At 34.5% G+C, this 23,264-nt stretch overlaps 1 protein-coding gene across 2 annotated transcripts; it reads right to left on the reverse strand.

The window, feature by feature from the left end:
• Window positions 1-2,358: 2,358 nt before the first annotated feature.
• On the reverse strand, window positions 2,359-8,029 carry LOC145005013 (protein DETOXIFICATION 24-like). 2 transcript variants are annotated; one of them, XM_078964048.1, is made up of 9 exons: window positions 7,931-8,029; window positions 7,207-7,467; window positions 4,651-5,192; window positions 3,942-4,028; window positions 3,808-3,864; window positions 3,235-3,473; window positions 2,884-2,987; window positions 2,720-2,806; window positions 2,359-2,590 (listed from the first exon to the last, which is right to left on the reverse strand). In XM_078964048.1, exons 2-9 carry the CDS (start codon window positions 7,450-7,452, stop codon window positions 2,522-2,524), a joined length of 1,431 nt encoding a protein of 476 aa, XP_078820174.1. In that variant the 5' UTR covers window positions 7,453-7,467; window positions 7,931-8,029; the 3' UTR covers window positions 2,359-2,521. The 2 variants fall into 2 exon arrangements, with proteins under 2 accessions (XP_078820174.1, XP_078820173.1); XM_078964047.1 differs by having other exon boundaries at window positions 2,884-3,002.
• Window positions 8,030-23,264: the final 15,235 nt, after the last annotated feature.

Genomic DNA, 23,264 nt, shown 5'->3' on the forward strand with positions numbered 1-23,264 from the left:
AACACATAAATCGATTCTCAATAAGCATGAAGATAATCAGTAGGAAAAGACACCCAATTGTTCTACATAGCATAGAGAGAGAGAGAGAGAGAGAGACACTCACCTGGCACACTCGATTAAGAAGACGAAGGCGTGAAGAATATGCAATAGTTATTTGAGAAGGGGGAGCATCGGGCGGTTTTTTGTTTTTCGTTTTTTTAGTTAGGTCTCGTTTAATAGTTTTTTTACGTGAAAGTGTTGTATCGGAAACTTTTCTGACTGGGAAAGAAAATATTTTGTTTGATTATACATCTGATTGACTGAGTTGAATAATGAAAAATGACAATATTACCATGATTTTCTATATTGTGATGAATAAAGTTACTGAATAATTATCGAAACATATAAATTGTCATACAAAATCAAAATTACACAATAATCATTTAGAAATCCAAACAGAATGTCGATTAAGTTGTTTTAAGTTTTTTTTATTATTATTTTCAAGTTGATGCTACGTTGTTATTTGTTCTAGAAATTATAACTTTTTTACAACTCAATATGTGATTCTTGACATGTTTTATGTCTGATAGTGGTGGGATTAATTATTTTTTTGAAATATATTAGGATAATGGTGGTGTTGTCTATAAAAATGATTAATCCAATAAAAATGATTTGAAAAAATTAACTAAAAGAAATTAATAATCCAATAAAATAATATTTATTAATATATAAATATTATATAGTTATAAATAATATTTATTAATATATAATAATCCATTAAAAAGTAATCCATAAAAAGGAAATAAAAAAGAATTATTTTAAAGAAATTGATAATCAAATAAAATAATATTAATTAATACATAAATATTATATATTAAAACTAATATTGATTAATATATAATAATCTAATAAAAAAATTTAATTTATTTAAAAGAAATTAATAATCCAACAAAGAAAGAGACAGATTTTGGGGTATAATTGTGTTTCCAGCTTATTCAGTCATAAAGATATGGTTTTTGAGCTTTCTAGGAAAGACCCATTTTTTTGTGTATATCAAATAGTCTTTCCGGTCCATTAAGCTAAAAAGATATATTTGAAGCTGGAAAGATATCTATCAAACAGGGACGTAATTTGTTTTGAGTACACCTGCATATTTGCAGTTTTGGATCGGTCTCGAAACGGTCTGGACTTTTGTGGTCGGCCTTAGAGCGTTCCTATCTTTTTTCGGACCGGTCTTGTTAGGTCTCGAGACGGTCTTTTTTCGATCCGATCCTTTTTGGGACCGGTCTCAATCTTTTTCAGTCTGGTCTCGCAGTATTTCCGTGTGTCTTTTTATGTTTGGTTTTTGGGTTTTCGGGTTTTTCAGCCCGATTTTGGTATTTGTTGATTTTTTTAGTTTTAGTTTTAGTTTTAGTTTTAGTTTTGTGTTTTTCCCTCAATAAATGTGATTAGCATCAAAATAATACATTAAACTTTATTAAAACGATACACTAAAATTTAATTAAAAAAAAAAATGAAGTCAGATAGTGTGTGATTAAAAATTGTGTAGTTAACACAAAAATTATATATTTATGAACTTTGGCTAGAAGTCTTTTTTGAGATCGGTCTCAGACCGGTCTTGGGTCGGTCTCGGACCGGTCTTGTGTCGGTCTCGAAACGGTTCAGTGGACCAGTCTCAGAACAGTCCGGCTTTTCTCGGATAGCCTTAACCAATCTTTTTTCAATCCAGCCTAGTCTTAAACTGATCCAATCTCGGTCTTTTTTTGGGTTCAACCCGAGATCCTTTTGTGCAACTCTAGTTTTGAGTTGGTCTTCCAAACCCAATTGAATAGCATAAAATTGGTTTTTAGATTGACCGAATAACATAAAACCATTTGAAGTGGGCTAAAAGATGAAAGCCCAATTAAATTGATTTTAAAAAATAAAAAATAAAAAAATCGTCTTTTTTCATAATAGAAACTTTATGATTAAGAACCAACCCATTTAACATAGCTAAAAAATAAAAAAATAAAAATAAAAATCATCAAAAACAGAAAATTTAGTTTACACTTTTTACACCAATATAAATCCTAAGCCATAACCCTTCGAAAATTCTAACCATAGTTGTTTCATTGTGTTTGTCCAAGTTTTTAATGACACTTGATATTATTATTGTGTTTGTTGTTTTTTTTTATATGTGAAAGGTATTTGTTTCATTATAGTTTTGGGTTGAGGTATTCGCCATTAGAGTTATATAGTGTCTTTCAAAACTTTTTCCACTTTGGAATCCTAATGATTGAGAAGTGAAATTTCATACAATAGATACATGGTTCAAACATTAGCACATCTAAAATATTATTAGTGTTCATTGATTGACTTCTCATATAAATCTTAGGGCATATTGATATGGGCTACTCAAATGGTAGGATTTACCAATTTTTATTGCATTTTCCCACTTCAAATGAAAGTAATGGATCATGATTATATAACTTATTCATTTAACACCTCCTACGAAAACACCTTACATTTAATACCATAAGGTTAACATTCTCCAAACTTTTTCCTAACGAATTTCCTTATTATCAGATGTCTTCACGTAAAACCGATTTAGTCGATCTGAAGCCCGCTTAACCTATGATAAATACCAAATTAAAACTTTTACTCAATGTGAATAATAAAACACCTACAAATAATAATAATAATAATAATAATAATAATAATAATAATAATAATAATAATAATAATAACCTTATAAGATTACCTGGTCATCCCAATCGGTTGTCCATACCATATAAACAAGCGCAAATGTTTGTGTCACGACACCACCAATCATTCCAATCCATATACCCTACTTACATAGCCAACCAAAAACTATCATAATATAAACACTTATAACTAAGTATTTTTCTCATAAGGGTTGCATACCTTTACTTTGAGGTTAGTCATGTAACCAAGCAAAGCTCCCGCTGGAATACCAATCAGATAGAAGCAAACAAAGTTCACCATCGCTACTCTACCTTGCATTCCCGCTCCAATCGCCACCCCTAAGAAATCATATTAGTGTTTCTGCAAAAATGTTATTCTTCAAACAACCTATGAGTTGGCATAAACCATGCCCAACCCTAACATCATCATATCAGATATATATTAGATTACATCATTCGGAGTCCAATCTCACACTATAGTAGGTTATAGTCCAATGCTTGACTTTCCAGAAGTAGAAAGTTTAAAGTTGACTTTAAAAAAGTAGAAAAGTGACAAAGTTGACTAATATACCTGAGAGAACAGGGGAAATGCTATTGAGTAAAACTGAGAACGAAAGGAGCAAAGAAAGGTCTGATACGATATTTGCGATTATTTCATCATCTGTAAATAAGTAGGCGAGTTTTTTCCCAAAAGTTAAGCAAATAATGAAGAAAAAGACTCCAATTGCAATAGAAGTTCCCAATAAAACTTGAATCGAAAACTTTGTTGCTTTGGCATTTTCTCTCCCTAATTCATTTGCAACACGGACACTGCATATTGTTCACCAACATAATGTTCATCAGATACACATGTAATGTATAGGAAAAAGCATGAATTTAAGTCCCCTTTTGTTACACAAAACATGTTGTATTATGTTTGGAATTCATTAGTTTAAACCGAGACCGTTCTCAATAAGACAAAATTTGTATTTTTTTTTTTTTTTTTTGTGTCTCGGTTGAAAAAGTTATGATGGGATTAGCTCTTTAATTCTTGTTTATGTAAAAGATGTATATACCCTTCTCATATTTATCATTGAAAAAAATCGTGCATTTCTATATAAACCGGTCTTAATGAACTTTATGAATGGTTTGATACGTTACGTACCATGCAGCCCCTAAGAAACCAAGACTGATCATGAACTCCCATACATTAATGTTGAGGCTGCAAAAGTATCAAGAATTAGTGATTTGTATGCAAAAATAGAACTAAAACACATATGAAAGCTCAAATTTTGATACCATATTGAGAAGGCGGATATTGCAATCTCTGCATTTTCCATATACCCTGCTAATAAGACTAGCACAGCATTGTACCATAACTCCAAGCTACAATTACAAAAATAAAAAAGTGTTTTGCTTAGTTTTACTGACCAAAAAATGCACATTTTTTATATGCAAACTCTACATATATAGAAAGTAAGATGTTTTTATTTTACTTGATGGCGGAACACAACCTTGCATTACGAAGCTATATATGAGTGCTTTTATGACATAATAAAGAACAAGAAGATCACATAACATAGAATATCGGGAAAATGATGCTTTCCCTGTTGAGTCCTATTTTTCAAATTTAGCCTAATTTTGTCAAGAGTGTCGTCATTTTTTAAATATTTTTCAAACACACTTTTATCCATATAACACTTAAAAAAAAAAAAAAAAAAAAAAAAAAAAAAAAAAAAAAAACACTATTTTCTTTTACCTAACAAGAGTATATGACAATTTTACACTTGTGTTTGAAAGTGATGTCGAATATAATTGTAAAGTAATCGAAAAAACGACTTAATAAATAATGACAAAGTTTTTCTCATTACAATTATAACACTCATTTTACACTTGTGTCTAGAAATGATGCTAGTTTTAAGAGTAATCATATTAACGTTAAGTCTCAAAATTAACCAGTTTCATATGAAAGTTAAAATCGTAAAAGACAAGGTTGTTCCTAACTTACCAAACCATAACACCAGAAGATATTGAAAGCTTCACAACAGGAAACAAATCCTTAAAAACAGCTGATGTAAACCCCTTCCACGAATAAGGACACCAACCACCAAATATATAAACAAACTCTCCGATCACAAGAAACCATGATGACATAGACAAAGCAATCATTGCCCCGCCAACTCCGAGGTTCAACTTATACACGAAAAGCAACGACAAAGGGATATGAATCCCGAATTGAAAAATTGAAAGCCATGCAATCACCATGTTCTTCGATTGTGCTTGTAGGTACATTTGTATTGTGAGGCTAAACACGAAATTGTAGACGAAAGGGATGAACCATAGAGAAATGTGTCTACCGCTGTTTGCTACAGATTCGTTTTCGCCTAAAAGTTTAAAGATTTGTGCAGCAAAGATGAAAATTGGGATAAGGACAGTTAGAGAAATTAAATCGATTATCCATGATCGTTGTAAGTAGATGCCCATCATGTGGTGTTGACCAGCTCCAAAGGCTTGTCCACAAAGAGTTTCGGTTGCACTCGACATTCCTAACTGCAGATATAGTAACGATTACATAATAGGTTGTATTATATTTAACACCCATTGGAATACTGATAATGGGAAAAAAATGTTTTTTCATCCTACTAAAGATGGTGGACAAGGGCATGTTACTACCGAAGACCAATCTCTTGTTAGTATAAAAGACTTGAATGTATTCGTGATTTTAATTGTTTAAATAGCCTTATATTCGATTTTTACATAAAAATTGAAATTGAACCAAAAAAATAACATTACGACTTTGAATAAGCTAATTATTTTTCTTTCTCCTGTTTGGTAGTTATGGTTTTTTTACTATATTTTTTGTTTTTCATTCAAGGTACTAATAAATATTAATGAAAACAAGTAATTTATCAAAAAAAAAGGTGTTTTGTTTTTCTCCGGTCAGATTTATTATTATTATTATTATTATTATTATTATTATTTGTGAGATCCATGTAATACATGGGTTAATTTAAAAAAAAAGTTAAATATACATGTCAAAATGTTTGAGAACTTTGAATTTATAAGAAAAAAAAAACAATGAGTTATTATAACTGAAATGTTTTTTATCTTCTAAATTTAAATAAAAAAACAAAAGAAACTAATGAGCTTTAATTTGAAAATTTTGAAATTAAAAGATATGTTTATTAATGAATTTGATATCCATTTATTATTATATTTATTGTAATTATTACATTAAAATATTATGTTGAATTTAATAAAATAAAAAAACTCATAAAATAACATGTGAAAAAAATTAATTCAAAATAACCACAAAATGATATTTGACAGATTGAATGATGTGTGACATATGGTAAAAAAAAATATTTATTTATTAAAACAAATTATTATTATTATTATTATTATTATTATTATTATTATTATTATTATTATTATTATTATTATTATTATCATCTTCAAAACATGATAAAAAGGAATGAAAAGCAAGAAATTTACTAAAAAAAATACCACAATACACCATAAACATATGTTTAGTTTTCAATGGAAACCGAAAATCATGTTAGTTAATTTTAGTTGTTAAAATTCTTATTCAATTAAACTTAGTGGGTGTTTGCTTTAAAAAAAAACTTATTAGTTTTTTAAAAAGCTAATAAGCTAAAAAAATATTTATCTATTTAAAAAACGTTTTTTAAAACAGTTTTTTTTATAAGAAAAAGTAAATCTTTCAAAAAGCTGGAAAATCCTATTTTTTAGTTTTTTAACTATTTTACTCTTGAAAAAACAGTTTTTTGCATCCAAACACTTTTTAAAACTAGCTTTTCCTAAAAACATTAAACTAATAAGCATTTTTCTTAAAAATCATTTTTGACATAAAAATACTAACCCAAACATACCCTTAGAGAAAATTTTATAAAAACCACTATAATTTTTTCTTTTTCCGGTTTAGACACGGAAATAATATTTTCCTATTTTAATCGATAAGAGTTTGCTTTTATTTTCAAAAAAAAAAAAAAAAAACTATGAATTCTATAAAAACCATGAGAATTTGAAAATAGTTAGGTTTAACCACTTAAAATTTAAAGAGAATATCTTTTCAATTTAACCATCAAAGGTTTGATTTATTTTTATTTTTTGAAAAAAAGTCACATTTCACCTGAAAAAATATTATTCCATATGTTATTTAACTCGCTTGAAAAAAACAATTAAAAAAATAAAAAGGTGGTGTTTTTTTTAATGAAAAAAAAATACGAAGTTTCAAACAGTTAAACTTGTAAAAAAATATATACAATGATTAAACCATAACAACTCCAAACTACTATGGTTTTTATGATTAAACTTGTTTCAGATTTTTAGTTCATTTCAATGTTTGTACAACCAAATCTAGGACAAACTTTTTCTTTCTTTTAGATGCACAAAAAACTTCAATATAAGTGTCAATTTAATTGACAATATGACATTGGTCCCACTTGATGTCTAATGCACCCTAAACACTATTTTATGTAACAAATGGAACCTATATGTAGAAGCTAAAGAACTAAAGAAGCAAGTGTAATTGCAAACTTACAAGAATTCCATTGACGAATCGGACACTTAGTGTTTGGACAAGGGCATAACCCGCAAGATCTACGTCGCTGATGTGGCCGATGAATGATTGTGTGACAACAATCGTTCCAAATGCGCAAACTCTTGATATGACACCTGGCAATGCAACCCTCCAAATCTTTCGGGATTCATCCCAGATTCTTCCTTTCAAGTCACCTTCTTCTACATCATCACGTCTAAGTAGCGTTGCTTGAATCTCATGATCCATGCTTCTTGCAATTAACTACAGAAGCATTAAACTATTCAAGTTATATTCATCTTACACTGAAATATTACTACTATATAAATAAATATGTTACCCAGCACGTTCTTTTTGAGGCTTTCATTTTATCCTCCTTGACCATATTTAAATTTTTACCATTTATTACTTTATTACAAACTAATCTATTTTATTAAATACGCAAATAATAATGAGTATTATATAAAAGATTATCATTAGAAAACTTTTGTCAGGGCAGATATATAATATTAAAAAACATAACACCTATATATTAATTTTATGATCTTTTACTTCTATATTAACATATAGATCAAAAATGGATCTGATATCTAATATGACTTGTGTTAAAAATCAACATATCAAACAATGTGCTTTATAGAATATGTAGTTTTTGAGAAGAGATAATAATAATAATAATAATAATAATAATAATAATAATAAAAGGCTAGAAAGAACAAAGCTTTACGCCGCTCCTTCCGATACTAGTGAAGATAAGGTTGAGAAATTGGGTTGACAGCGGAGGTGGTGGCGATGCTCGACGGCGTTGGCCGTTCAGTGATCCGGAAATGAGTGGAAAGGTAGTATTTATTGAATTTGAAATGTGGGAGGGTTGGTAAAGAGCGTGATTCACATGTCTACAGTCTACTAATGGCCAAAGCAATGGCCACGTTTTTATTTCGGACCCTGGGCTCTTGAAAGCATGGCCCGCCCTTGAAATTACTTTTTGAGTAAATTACAGTTTTGGTCGTTGTGGTTTGTATCAATCTACATTTTTAATCTAAATTTTAATACTTTGATTTGGCTGGTCCCTATAGTTTTTAAAAATTACATTGGTGGTCCCTAAGATAGATACCGTTTAAGTTTCTCTTAACTATAGTTTAAAAAACCATTGTTACCCTCAGACCAAAGCTGCTAAAACATGTAAATTTTTAAGACAAGTTACTATAAATTAAATAAAAGAAGCCCAACTACTTTGAGGCCTCACACTTTCTCTTCACCTGTCACCGTTCTTTCCCTTGACCTGGCCAGAAACCCAACGTTATTCCTTCACTTGACCTTGTCACCATAAGTAACACATCTTCCAACCTTCATATCTCCTATATCGTCTCATCTCCTGAAAACAATCCCTTATGCTCTCCTCACACTCTTGTCTCCCCAATCATCGCCTTCACTCTTATAGCTCCAAGACCGACTTGCTATGGTGGTGATGATGGTTAGGCTTCAATTCCAAGCATCGTTGTCCCAGTTAACATGCATATGCTCTTTCCGACCATCTCATCTTTTCCGTCTTCTTTTTTACTTCTCAGTTTGATTTAGGATTTGGGTTAGAAGTATCAGAACCCTAGTTTTCTGATACTTTGCAAACTCTAGTGAAGATATATATATATATAGTGAAGCACTGGTGTTGTTTGTATGTGTATGCAAATTGTAGAGATAGAATGATTAATGAGTGCATTTTCATGCCAAAAGAAATAGACTTAATGCATCCTTGGTGAGTGATTTTTTGATGTTTTGATTTTTCAATTATAGTTGTGAATGTAGTTTTTATTTTTCAGTTAGATGTTTCAATTTGCTTTTTATTTTAGGTTTGATATTTGAATGTGGTGGTAATCGGTTGTGATTGGTGGTGATTGGAGGTGATTGTGGTGATTTGTGGTAATGATCGAGATTGGCGGTCATGGTCGTAATTAGCGGTGATAATGGTGGAGTTATTATTAGAGAAATTTATAAATTTAGCTAAAAACGCTAATTGCTTTTTATAAAATAGCCAAAATTAACAAATTTTGGAAAATAATCACTTATTTCACAGGTGGTAGTCACGCCTACAAATCCTACCTTCCAAATATTATTTGAGTATGTCAGGCTACGATTTCGCCTAGTAACGGCCCATGGGCCAGAAGTAAATACCATCATTTCTAGTTTTCAGTTTACATAATATTCTCTCAACCTCTCTAATCTACCCCCCCTCTGCGGAAAACTTTATAAGATGTCTACTTATTTAGTGTTTTAATCATGTTTTATTAAGTTTTATACATCTAGCATATGTTTATTTATGATTTATTTGCAAAAAAAAAAAAAGTGATAATATATGAAATATGGTGAGCAAGTCGCATCTATAGGGTATGAGAGAGAGCGAATCGCATTCGGGGGATAGTAAATAACATATGTATGTTGGGTTTTGAGCGCCTTTCACATCTGGAGTGTAATTTACAAGTATTTGATGCGTAAATCGTGCATTAGGACTTGTACATGCGTAGATATATGTATAAATGAGAACGTACAAGCTATTGATGCACAAGTCGTGCAATAAGGACTTGCACTTTTGCAGATCGATGGTCTTTATACAAATATACAAGTAACTAATGCACGACATGTGCATCCGTAGCTTCTACCTACGATTTTAAGAAAAAAAAAAATCAAGATAATTTTGAAGTACATTGTAAGTGGCAGAGCAAATCGTAGGTGGAGCACACCCACCTGCAATTAGTTTAGAAAAATCTATATATATATATATATATATATATATATATATATATATATATATATATATATATATATATATATATATATATACACTCATTTTTGTCACCATGGACCAAAAATTAAGCCAAAAGTGCACTTCAAGAAGACAAATCCTTGGTTAGGTTTTAAAAGAATTATTTTTTGAAGCTATTTTTGAAAAGTAATTAGATTTTTGGCTAAATTTATAAGTTTCTTTTATATTTATTATATTTAATAATTAAAATAAATAATAAGAATAAACAAAATGAGAAAAAGACACACAAGAGACAATATCGCTACTTCACATGTATTTAATAGAGCATCTTAGATGGTAACCACCTCAAACACCTAGAATTTAAATTTTTGAAACCAAAAGACCAATAATGTTAATATATATATATATATATATATATATATATATATATATATATATATATATATATATATATATATATATATATATATATATATATATATATATATATATATATATATATATATATATATATATTAGACTAAAAGTGCATATTGGGGCAAATCACATAGACCAAAATTGTAATTTACTCATAGTTTTCGTTTCAAGAATTGTAATGATTGTTTTGACATAAAACATTCACTAAGTTTTTTGATGGATCTTTTTAAAAGTTAAAAAATGAAATAAAATAAAAAATATCTCCACAATTAGATAGTTTTCACATTGCTTTGTTGTGTGATCTTATGTACTTACCATTCGTTCCACAATTATTTTTTTGATGGATCTTTTTAAAAGTTAAAAAATGAAATAAAATAAAAATATCTCCACAATTAGATAGTTTTCACATTGCCTTGTTGTGTGATCTTATGTACTTACGATTCGTTGGAAGTCTATAAACCCACGAAATCACGGAAAAAAAAAACTAAATAAGAAATTTTATTATTCTAACAAGTTTTTCGAAAAAAGTTTTGGCTTGAAAAATTCTACCAATAGATTCTTCGCTTTCCACGAGATTTTTGGGTGAAAAAAAAAAAAAGCAGAATATACTCAAAAAAAAAAAAAAAAGAAAAAGAAAAAAACCTTTTAGACTAGTCTTCAAGTTTGTGAATGAAGTCTACAAAGTCTTCAACTTACACTAATAATCCAAAATTGAATATTTTTTGTCGACTTGATCAATCTACTTAATTGCTTTTTATTTTTTTCGTTAAAACATGCTGAATTTGACAATATTGCCCTCCATCATGTATTTTATATTAATTATTATTATTGAATTTTGTGGGTAGACACTCCATAGTGTATCGTTTAAACTATTTTCATTCTCAACCCAAACCAATGCAAATATTTATTAAAAAAGGAGAATTTCATATATGCTCCTTTTAAACCTCAAAATATCATATTTATCCAGCTTAATTTTTTAATATCATATTTACCCTTCTTAAACCTTCAAAATATCATATTTGCCCAAATCCTTTTTTATAATGTTTTTAATATTTTATAATCATTTTTATAACTTAAAATTACTATAATAATTAAAAAATTTAACGATATTATCCTTAGTTCTATGATAATGGAATGTGAACTTCTAAATTGTTGGAATGTCGTCCTCTTGACAAACAAAAATATTCAACTTCAACCCTCTCTATGGAATGTATATTTTGATTGTTTAGTTTTTTTTGTTGATTATGTTGTAGATGAATGATATTTTACATATTACCATTGATATTTTGATGTTTAAAAAATGCATATACGATATTTTGATATTTAAGAAGGGCATATATGATATTATGATGTTTAAAAAGGACATATATGATATTTTGAAATTTTATGAATGATAAATATGATATTTAAAAATTTTATGAAGGGTAAATATGATATTTAAAAATTAAGCTGGATAAATATGATATTTTGACATTTAAGAAGGGCATATATGAAATTCTCCCTATTAAAAAAACTATTCTTTTTAATCTTCCACATACACAACTTAACTAACCGTGAACTTTTATTTTTAAAAAAAATATATATATCAACATTAGACTCACTTTATAGATAATTTTAGTTTATGTATTTTAATATATTTTATTTATTTTTAAAAATAATATAATGTTTTATTTTTTTATAAAATAATTGAAATATAAAAAAGAAAAAAGGAGAGAGAAAGATAGTGAACTATGGGGAGCTAGGTTGTGGGGGCAATCTGTTTATATAATTTCTTTTCTTTTTAATTTATTTTTTTTATTTTTTTGGGTGAGCCACAGTGAGGTGCTCACCAATGGGGATAGTCTTCCTCCTTCTATTGAGAGGGCATTTGGGATTCCTTTTAAAATAGTTTTTTTACTTTCAACTTTTTGAAAAAGTTAAAAAGTTAAAAAGATATCTGGGAATTACAAAAGAACTTTTAAAAATAACTTTCTATCAAGAAAAAAAAGAATTTTTTTTAAAAGTTAAGAAATTGTATCTTTTTGTGACTTTTAGCATTTTAAAATATAAAAAGCATTCAAAAGTCAAGAAATATCATCCAAACATTTTTTAAAACCAACTTTTATCTTTTACTCTTTAAAAGAACTTTTAAGAAAAGAACTTTTATAAACAAGACTTTTGGCTTTAAAAATGAATCTCAAACACCCCTTAATTCCTCCACCACCATTGGTCATCTTCTCTGACGCCATCCTCAACCATAAGCCCGTTAATCAATATGTCACTCCTTTCTCCATCCCTTACACAACACCCCACTCCATCGTCTTCTCTGGACCCACACCATCTCCTACCACAAGCCAATTCTTCTGTTTATTGTTCATATCTCCGATCCACGCATAATGAAACCACACTAATTACAAATCGGAAGAAGCATCATGAAATTGATGAGAGATGAAGCATTTCAATAGACGAGCATGTAGGAAATATACAAAAGTTTGAACAGTTCCGAAAACCTAATCCCCAAATTAATTCTGTTTCTTTTTGTTGTAACTCCGATAATTGTTAACTATGATTATGTCCATGTTGTTGGATTAGTGTCTAAGTCTGTAACCATATTTGATATGTACTTGACCCGGTTATGCATGGTCCTTTTAGGTTGCCTTCACCAAAGCAACTTGACAAGGTAATTTAAGGAGAGAGAGAGAGAGAGAGCGAGAGAATATTATGGTCTATTAATATATTATAAGAATAATATATTAAAGGAGAAATCATATTTATTTAATTAGTATTGGTCATAAATTAATTAGGAATTAATTTGGTGACTAAAAGAGATTAATTAAATAAAGGGGCATAAACTGTCAAATGTATGATAATTGAGTTTTGGGCTGGAAAACCTAATGGACTTAAGGGGGAACGAAATTATGATGGGGATCCATCAGATTTTCATCCAAGGCCTTATTCCAGAAGGTTCCTTGTAACGTCCGAAAAATACAACCAATTTAAAATTTTCAAAACAACCTGATTTTCATTAAAATGTTTACAAAAAGGTTTTCAATACAAGTCATTTGAGTATTCCCAGAATCACATTGCTACAAAATCATGAGGAGCGGTACGATCGCGCCTTCGCCTTGCCACAGTCTCTTGAAGAACCTGAAAAACATTAAACCACAACTGTAAGCCCGAAAGCTTAGTGAGATACCCCCAAAATACCAACCACGTATACGCCCTTCCAGGCTACGACCCTCCGGTCCAAAACATATAAAACATACATAACATAACAGAACATAGAACAACCATGCATATCGGGTCTACCGTGTGACTGGTCCGCCGTATCGGGCCTTCAGTCCAACGCATCCATCCTCCGGGTCTAGTCATGTCCTTCGAGTCTACAGTGGGGTTGGTCCGCCCGCATCGGGCCTTCAACCCACCTGGTCCACTCTCTGAGTCTACAGTGTGACTGGTCCGCCCGCATCGGGCCTTCAGTCGGCCTGGTCCACTCTCCGAGCCTCGGCACGTCTGGTCCGCCCTCGTGGGGCCTACAGCCTATCCGGACCGCTCACTGGGCCTTCGGAACAACCGGTCCGCCCTGGGTATCTTGGCCTACAGCACAAAGCAGGACCCGCCTCAACCCATCTCCAGTCCAAACAACCATGTGCACAAAAACATACATTCATATAACAGTCATAGTCAACAAACCGAGCAAGCAGATCACATAGCATATCATTACCCTAACCGGGTTACCGGCCTAACCGGTCACTAGCATAGCATCACTCTGTATATCGGGAAAACTGACCTTAACAAGGCCTCCTAGCATGTACCATCCTAGCTACCAGGATGCAGACACATCAAGCAATAACATAATAACCATAACCGAATCTCAATACAATAAAGGGCCGGCCTTGGTGCCTTAGACCCTGTTGATATAGTGAGGATAACTCACCTCGAAACTGTCGGCTGAAAAGATAAGACCCCGCTGCTCCGGACTCTGGCACGAACTCCTTCACTAATCATCAAAACATACAACTCAATAAATACCCTTAATCACCAAAATACCCCTGGAAGACAACTGGTCAACCATGGACAAGTCAAAGTCAACCCCTGACCGACCCTACTCGCCGAGTCAACCCGATGACTCGCCGAGTCCATATGCTCAGATCTTCCCTCAATTAGCGACCCAACTCGCCGAGTCACCCCAAGACTCGTCGAGTCCAACAACTCTGAGTCCACTCGCACCCAACTCACCGAGTCATCCCTTGACTCACCGATTCATCGACTCAACCAGAAATATTGGGACTTCCTCGACAAGACTCGCCGAGTCCAAATGGACTCGTCGAGTCCAAGGCCATCTTCAACCTACTCGCCGAGTTGTTCTTCCAACTCGTCGAGTCCCAGGCCATCTTCAAGTAACTCGTCGAGTCCACCCATGTGACTCGTCGAGTACCACCTATCTGAATCCATACAGAAGCACCTCAGGCCATGCAATTGATCCAAAACATAGTTCCAACCTCCTACAATCCATCCATCACGTAAAGTGGCAAACTTTACGTGAATCTAACGAGATTTAAGCCATATTCACCTTAAAACCAAGGTTTGGGACATGGTGGCTCCACTAAGCACTCAGACACAGGAACTTTAATGCACTCTAGGCCTTCAATATTCCAGATCTGAGGTAGCAACCTCAGATCTATCCTCCAAACTCCAAAACATTCCAAGACATACTCCCCACAAACCCCAAAATGATGAAACTAGGAATGCATAGCCTAAGGACGAAGATATTACCTCCAAAAGATGCCTCAATAACAGCCAAACTCGAATCCAAGCAAAGCCCTTTGATCCAAGCCACTTCTCCTTCAAGATCTCTTCAAACAACACCTCTCCAAGCTCTAATTTGCTCCACAAATGATCTCTCCACGAATTTAGGGTTTCTGGAACTCAAGGGGGGAATAAGGGAGGCTGTGGAGGGGTATAATGCTCTTTATATAGGGCTCAACCTCGGAAATTAGGGTTTTCTCGATACAGCACCTACTCGCCGAGTCCATCCCATGGACTCGCCGAGTAGGCCACTTGACACGCGACCATGACTGCGACCTGACTCGCCGAGTCATCCTCTAAAACTTGCACTTTCAGCCCTTCAACTCTACTCTTGCAATTCCAGGATGTTACATTCCTTGGGCTGCTTGGTGGCTAAGCTGTCCATTAGGGTTTAGACTGAAACCCTAGCAGCCTAAAGTATAAATATGACCCCTAGGCTATAAAAATCGGCTACACTTGATTCCAAGAGAACCTTAGGGCCGATTTTAGCATCTCTCATATTGCCTTCTTGCTTGTGGGGTTTGTGAATCATTAGATGAGTAACAATTGTGACTCTAAGCTCAAGATCAAGAAGACCACAAGGATTTCAAGTTATTTGAAAGAGGTAAACACTTAGATCTGTTCTTATGATGTTGTTTCAAATTTTATATGATAGATCTAGGGTTGCAAGTCTTGGATTCAAAGCATGTACAATAGAGAAACCTAGATCCAAGCATTAAGGTTTGTATGAGCACATAGGATTGTTCTTATGCATAAAACCCATCAATGGTATCAGAGCCTTGATTGGTTTCTGTTGTATGTGATGCTTTAACTGTTTGATTGCTAAAAATCATTTTTTTGTGCTAACTGTTTGATGAACTTGACGAGTTCCATGAGGAACTCGACGAGTTCCAATGTGGAGTCGACGAGTTAAGCTGTTAGACAGAGGATATTTCAGGATTTTGTTGTTGTTTTATCGTGGGATTAATGCCTAAATCGTTTTTTGAAGATAAAATCTGAATTTTATTGTAATTGAATGATTATGAAACGACCCAATTTTCACGTCCAAAAATTTCATTTTTAAAACATTACTTTAGAAAACGTTAATAATAAAAACATTGTTTGATCAAACTACATCACAACATAAACCATGTTCAAAAGTCAAGTCATACAACCAATCGAAACATCAGAGTATAAATCCCAGAGAAATCTAATAAATGAGGAAACCAGTGTGTGTGCATGATGTGTCGCTACCGTGCCAGCTCCTTCCCCTTCGATGAAGAGGTACCTGAAACCAAAACTGTAAATTGTAAGCACAAAGCTTAGTGAGTCCCCCATTGTACCACAAACCATACAATCACATAACATACATAAATTGCCAGGCATATCTGGGTGCCCGACCTACCCCTTCGGTCCTCTCGACCGGATACTGCCTAGCATATCTGGGTGCTGCCCCCCCCCCCCTTCGGGCCTCTCAACCGGGTACCGGGGACTATTTCACCCCCTACTACTACCACATAACACATATATCACATAGTCTATCTAGCATGGTTGGGCATGACTGCCCCTTCGGCCCTATCGACCGGTAACCTGGGGACTATCTCCCTTACTATCACTAGCACATAGCATCATATCATACAAACACATAAACATAACACAGGTAGTAGCAACCCTAGATGAATACCACAGAGACAATCATCTAATCATACATCTCCTACTGGTGGGCCTGCATTGTGGCCTTAGACCCACCGCTACTGGAAGGTAACTCACCTCGTAGTAGCTGCTGATCTGTGTGGGAATAGTCTGACTGCTGTTGCTGCTGCTCCGGAAATCCTCCGGCTGTAATTCCCACCAAACACTTAGTCAAAAACCGCTAACTGTCCTTTGGGTAAAATGACCATGTTACCCCTGATCATGCCCTAAGTCAAAGTCAGAGTCAACTTCCAGTTGACCCGACTCGCCGAGTTGGCTCGCCAACTCGCCGAGTCCATGTCCAGACGACTTACCTGAATTCTGTTTCTACTCGTCGAGTTAGGTGTCGACTCGACGAGTTCTCCTTCCAAACTGATGTTCAAGTCCTTCATCCTAGTCGTCGAGTTGTATGAACAACTCGCCGAGTTCATCTTCATCCGATGAACAAGTTATACTGTGACTCGCCAAGTTGTATGAACAACTCGCCGAGTCTGATCTTGATCTAAGGAGATTGCCTTGAACTCGCCGAGTTCCACTATGGGTGAGTTTTGGCTTCCAACTCACCGAGTCCATCCTGGACTCACCATACAACTCGACATAGCTAAAAGGGGACAAACTCGGAGACTCGCGACTAGACTCGCCGAGTCAGATGAGCGACTCGCCGAGTCCGCTCCATGCAAGAGCCATAAATGCGATTTTGCTCGAATCCAGTCCATGCTATTCGTAGATCTGGGCTCCTAGAGCATGAATAGCACGTAAAGTTTCCAACTTTACGTGTAAATATCCATCTATGGGGTTTTTAGGGTTCAAAATGCACCAAAAGAGTAGATCTAAGGTTTTCATGCAATATGGGTTCGTAAAGGTAGTAGATCTGAGCTCCTGGAGCTCAACCATGCTTAGATCTAGAGGCCAATCAACTTATTTCGAAATATGATGCACATACAAGCTTGGAAAATGAGTCATGAAGGACTTTAATAGGGCCATAAGCATGAAGACAAGGGGGAAAACGAGCCATACCTTAGTGATCACTCTGAAATAGCTCACAAGTGCTTGACCTCCTCTTCTTCTTCTTGATCTCCTTCCCTACTCACTCCAATCTTAAAGAGGACACACCAAATGGCTTTAAATCCACAAAACAAGGCTTAGAACGAGGTGTATGGCTCTGAGGGTGAATGGGGGCTGGCTTGGGGGCGGAAAGGGGGATTAAATAGGGTGCAAACCCCTGAAACTTAGGGTTTTGATCCAACAGCAGTGACTTGCCGAGTCCAGGATATGGACTCGCTGAGTCGCCAACTTAAACGTGTCCCGGGTCCCATCCCTACTCGGCGAGTCGGACCTATGACTCGCCGAGTCCAAGGCTTAAAATGGGAAATACTCAATTAAGATTTACATACCAGGAACCAGGTGCTACAGATTATCCCTGCCAAAACAAGAGATAATTTCAAATCTTTTGAATAATAGTTTGTTTATATGATAAATATGGATTATTTATATTATTTGGTAATTATCTTCTAACTAAAATTGGATTAAATCAAATATAGATAATTATGAAATTAATTGTTTAATTTAAATTATTTGTTATTTGATCCCTTTTGTTTTGAAAAGTTTAAAACTTGTCCTCAAGTTTTGAAATTTAAATTTTATGATTAAAAGTTTAATTTTAAGTAATTTAAATTTCAAACCCTTAGAGTTTTACGGGTTTAAAATCCAACCCTTTACTATTATATTATTACAAGATTAATATATATATATATATATATATATATATATATATATATATATATATATATATATATATATATAAGTATAAGATTAAAGCTAGTCTTATTGCTAGTAGGCCTCATTCACGAAACCGATCTATAAGGTGGGTATAAGGTTCCTCCCTATAAAATGATGCTTATTGGGTGTACACTCACACCCACCGCTTACTTGATTGGTGGAGGGTCGTTAGCCGAATGGATAGGATAGGGCACTCAATACCTCATTATAAGTATAATGAATATTGCAAAGTAACTAACATGTATTTTTTTCAAATTCCCAATCTTATTTACTTTAGGTCAAAATGTGAAAATGATGCTATTCCATGGAATTACACTTTGCACCCTTGTCAAACGTTAGTGGAGCGTGCGTGGTTAACCGACACACTAATTTAGGATTGACATTGGTGGCAAAGGGTGGCTCGATGTTTATCATAGATCAATGGAGCGTGCGTGGCTAACTGACACATTGATTAGGTAATAGAGAAATTGAGTGCACCATGTTGATTCACATGGTTATTCACAACTTGTTGCGATCCTCGACATCCCAGTCCTAAATTTGAAGTGCATATCGATATTTAAACATGCCATTGAAAAGTTCAATGAATCTCAAAGATCTAGGTGTTTAATTAGGGACTCATTTCTAATCAAACTTTGTTCTTTTTCTTTTTCAGATGTCTGCTAACAACAACAACAACAACGCTTCTAGGTCATTCTCATTGATGAACCTATGTCAAAAGGTGACATTTTATGGCTTAAATTTCAACGAGTGGGTGAGGTACATTCACATGATCACTCGTTACGAGGACATAGAATATGTCCTCGATGAAAAGCTTGAGAAGATCATCCCAGATGGTGCTACTTCTAAAGAGTTGGCCTCCTTTGAGGCCCACGAGCGTGATGCTACGAAAGTTCATTGCATCATGCTGGCCACCATGAACCTCGAACTCCAAAAGTCTTATGAGGACATGTATCCGTATGAAATGCATCAGGATTTGTTGGACAGGTACCACCAAAGTGCGAGGCAAGAGCGCTATGAGATCATTAATACCATGATCACCGCTAAGATGGGGAGTGAAGAATCCGTAACCTCTCATCTGCAAAAAATGCAGAGGTATGTTGATCGTCTTCTCAAACTTAATGTTAAGTTTGATGAGGATTTGGCTATCGACATAATCCTCCACTCCTTGCCTTCATGCTACAACCAGTTCAGATTGACCTACCACATGAATAAGGAAGAGGTCTCCTTGAGCAAGCTCCAAGGATTGCTGAGGACTGCTGAGAGCAACCTCAAAGATATATCTGTTGCACCATCCCCTGCTGTGGCTGCTCCCATGTTGGCAATTGGTCAAGGAAAGGGAAAGAAGAGAAAGGCTCCATGTAAGGGCCACCATAAGGGTAAGACCCAAGATGGTTCCTCGTCTAGTGGAACCAAAGTTGGTTCGATCAAACCCTCCTCCGACCCCAAAGAAGCAGAGTGCTATTATTGTCACAAGAAGGGCCACTGGAAACGAAGTTGCCCTCAATATCTGCAAGACATAAAGGATGGGAAGATTAAGCCCACTTTTGCAGCTATGTATTCTATTAAATCTAATAACTCATCATTTGCTACTTCATGGGTTCTTGATACAGGGTGTGGTTACCACATTTGTTCTGATTTGCAGGGCCTAAGAAGAAGTAGGGAGATGGAACATGGGAAGATAAACTTGATTATGGGAAACAGAAGATCGCCGCCTGTGACCAGAGACGGAGTTTATTCTTTAGTGTTGAGTAATGGGTTAGGATTAGATTTAGATCATTGTTGTTATTCGCCAGATATGGCAAGAAACATTATTTCATTTCATAGATTGTTTAGACAAGGTTTCATATATTCTTTTGATAATAGTAATGGTTCTATTAATGTTTATTTGAATAGTGTCTTTTATTTCAATGCATTACCTTGTAATGGGATTTATGAATATGTGATGGTTGTTGATAATTTAGGAAATGATGTATTGAATATTGATTCGTCTGCTAGCCTAGAAAAAGCATGCTTGTGGCATTGTCGCCTTGGCCATGTCAACAAGAAACACATAGCCCAACTCCAAAAGGATGGAGTGTTTGAGTCATTCGACCTTAGGGACAATGACACATGTGAACCTTGTTTACTTGGGAAGATGACCAAGTCACCCTTTACTGGCACTTGTGAAAGGGGTGAGGGTCTATTGGATCTCATACACAAAGATGTGTGTGGGACCTTTAGATCCAGCACAAGGGATGCTTTGCCACTTTTATGTGACTTTTGCATATGATTATAGAAGATATGGATATATCTACTTAATCAAGCAAAAGTCAGAAAACTTTGAAAAGTTCAAAGAGTTTAAAAATGAAGTGGAGAATCAGTTGGGCAGGAAAATCAAGATGCTTCGGTCAGACCGAGGAGAAGAATACCTAAGTCTTGAGTGTCACGACTATCTAAAAGAATGTGAAACTGTTTCGCAATTGACGCCTCCGAGAACGCCACAATTGAATGGTGTGGCTGAGAGACGTAATCGGACATTGTTAGACATGGTTTGTTCTATGATGAGTCGGGCTTCATTACCTATAGCTTTCCGAGGGTATGCCTTAAAGACTGCCGCCCATATCCTTAACTTAGTTCCCACCAAGAAGGTTGCCAAGACTCCTCACGAGATGTGGGCAGGGAAAAGGATAATTGTCATTTTTTATAATCACATTGTTCATTTTACAAAATTCAGTTTGAAAAGACATTACAGTATCCATATTTAAAATTAGATTGCATTTTTGACTAATAATTGGGAACTTGCATCCGCTTGAAAATCACGTGTTTACATTATTTTCAAACAATTTCATGTAGGTCTCAGTTAGTTCGAAACCATTATCAATCAACTCGACTCGATCTTCTGTTGTTGGATTTGTCCTACACGTTTCTTCGATGATGTCCATCGTGTTCACAAATAGTCGTATATCTTCAAACATGGTAATAAGGAGCATTTGCATGTTATACTATGTTATTTTTCCCCGGTCCTCAGTCGGTGAAGGCGGTAATGGGATTTCCAGTATTTCCATTAGTTTTTTTAGCATGTTGATAATCACGAAACATCTCTAACGCAGTCATATCAACAATACATTGTTGCTCGTCTTCAAGACGTGATATAGCATACTCTATAGGCAACTGATCCTAATCGTTCGAGTGACTGGATTTTCGAGACTGAAAATAGAATATACATAAATTATATTAATATACTATTTAAAAACCAATATGCATAAAAGTATTTAATAATCTTATAAAACACTTCCTGAAACATATCCACAACGGAAAAAAAACATAATTGCAACTTGTCTATCATAACAAGTTTTTCTGCACTTGCTCCGGTGCCATCTATGTAACGCTCGGTAATTCTCCAATGTATTATTTACGTATTGGATTAATTATTTCATATTGATTGGGCTTGGATCCATTGGATCCTTGTAAAGTGGGCTTAAGGGGTGCCGTACGCTAGGGGTTCCACCCCATGTACACGCAACGTACTGATGTAAATTGATCGCGCATGTCATGCACGTACGCGCAACGTACTAAAGAGTATGTGCATCATATGTGTGTAGTCCCCAAACCCTAAATTTAGGGTTTGATCCCTATATAAAAAACATTATGCCCTAAATCCAACCTCCCTCTCACCATTAAGCTACTCTAACGAAACCCTAATCCATATTTTGTGTGTTCTTGTTCTTGTAAGGCCTCTTGAGAGCATTTTGATGCTTTGGATCCATTCTCTAAAGAAGTAAAGGTAAAGAAAGGTAGTGGTACAAAGGAGAAGTTGTAGATCTGGATTATTGCTTCATTTCAGACCTTTTCAAGGTATAAAGTCTTGAACTGGATCCATGAGTGCTTAGATCTCTTATGTTGAGCTTTTGGACCTTTTTGGTCCTAAGGATGAAGCTTTATTGCTCAAAACTGATTCCTAGGCTTAGGGTTGCTACCTTAGTGTTTATGCATGAGTTTTGGTTGTTTTCATAAAAGTAGATTGTTATATTCCAAGTTTGAACCCATTTGGTGGTTTGCAAGCCATCAAGTAATCGACTTTATAGATTAAGACGCTTTAATGGACTCGGATATGTGTTTGGAGCTTTAGGTCTTAAAGGGTTAAGCTCTTTTTAAGATTATGGCTTAATAGAGGAGTACGTTGAGCATACAATCCAGTACGCGCAACAAACATGCCATGCAGCCTATATGCTTAGCGTACAGATGAGTACGCCTCGCGTACTCAATCATAGTGGACTTTTCATTCTTGGGCCTCGGTTTGGGCCACTTCCATGGAATAGTGGGTCGGGCCGAGATGGACCACCTAGAAATTGGGCTAATGGGTTGAAGAAATATTTTAGGGTAATGAGCTAAGTCCCATGAGAAAGAATTAGGCCCAATTGGAAATTGGGCCATATATTGGGCCTTGTGGGTGTAATTATCTTTTTGAGCCATGATTTATGTGAAGAGTCCATTTTGGGACAAGAGTATGTGAGGAGTAGAATGGTCTTATACCCTAGTGAGGACTTATGGTTAAGTTATGAGGATCCCAAACTGATGTTGTTTTATCTGTTGGTTGATAGTTCGGGGAGTCGAAGGATCAGAAGTTCGGGAATCTGTCAGCTAGCAGCCAACTTTGTGAGGTGAGTTT

This window comes from Lactuca saligna, chromosome 7, assembly GCF_052625555.1.
Source record: "Lactuca saligna cultivar CGN05327 chromosome 7, ASM5262555v1, whole genome shotgun sequence".
Classification (NCBI taxonomy): Eukaryota; Viridiplantae; Streptophyta; class Magnoliopsida; order Asterales; family Asteraceae; genus Lactuca; species Lactuca saligna.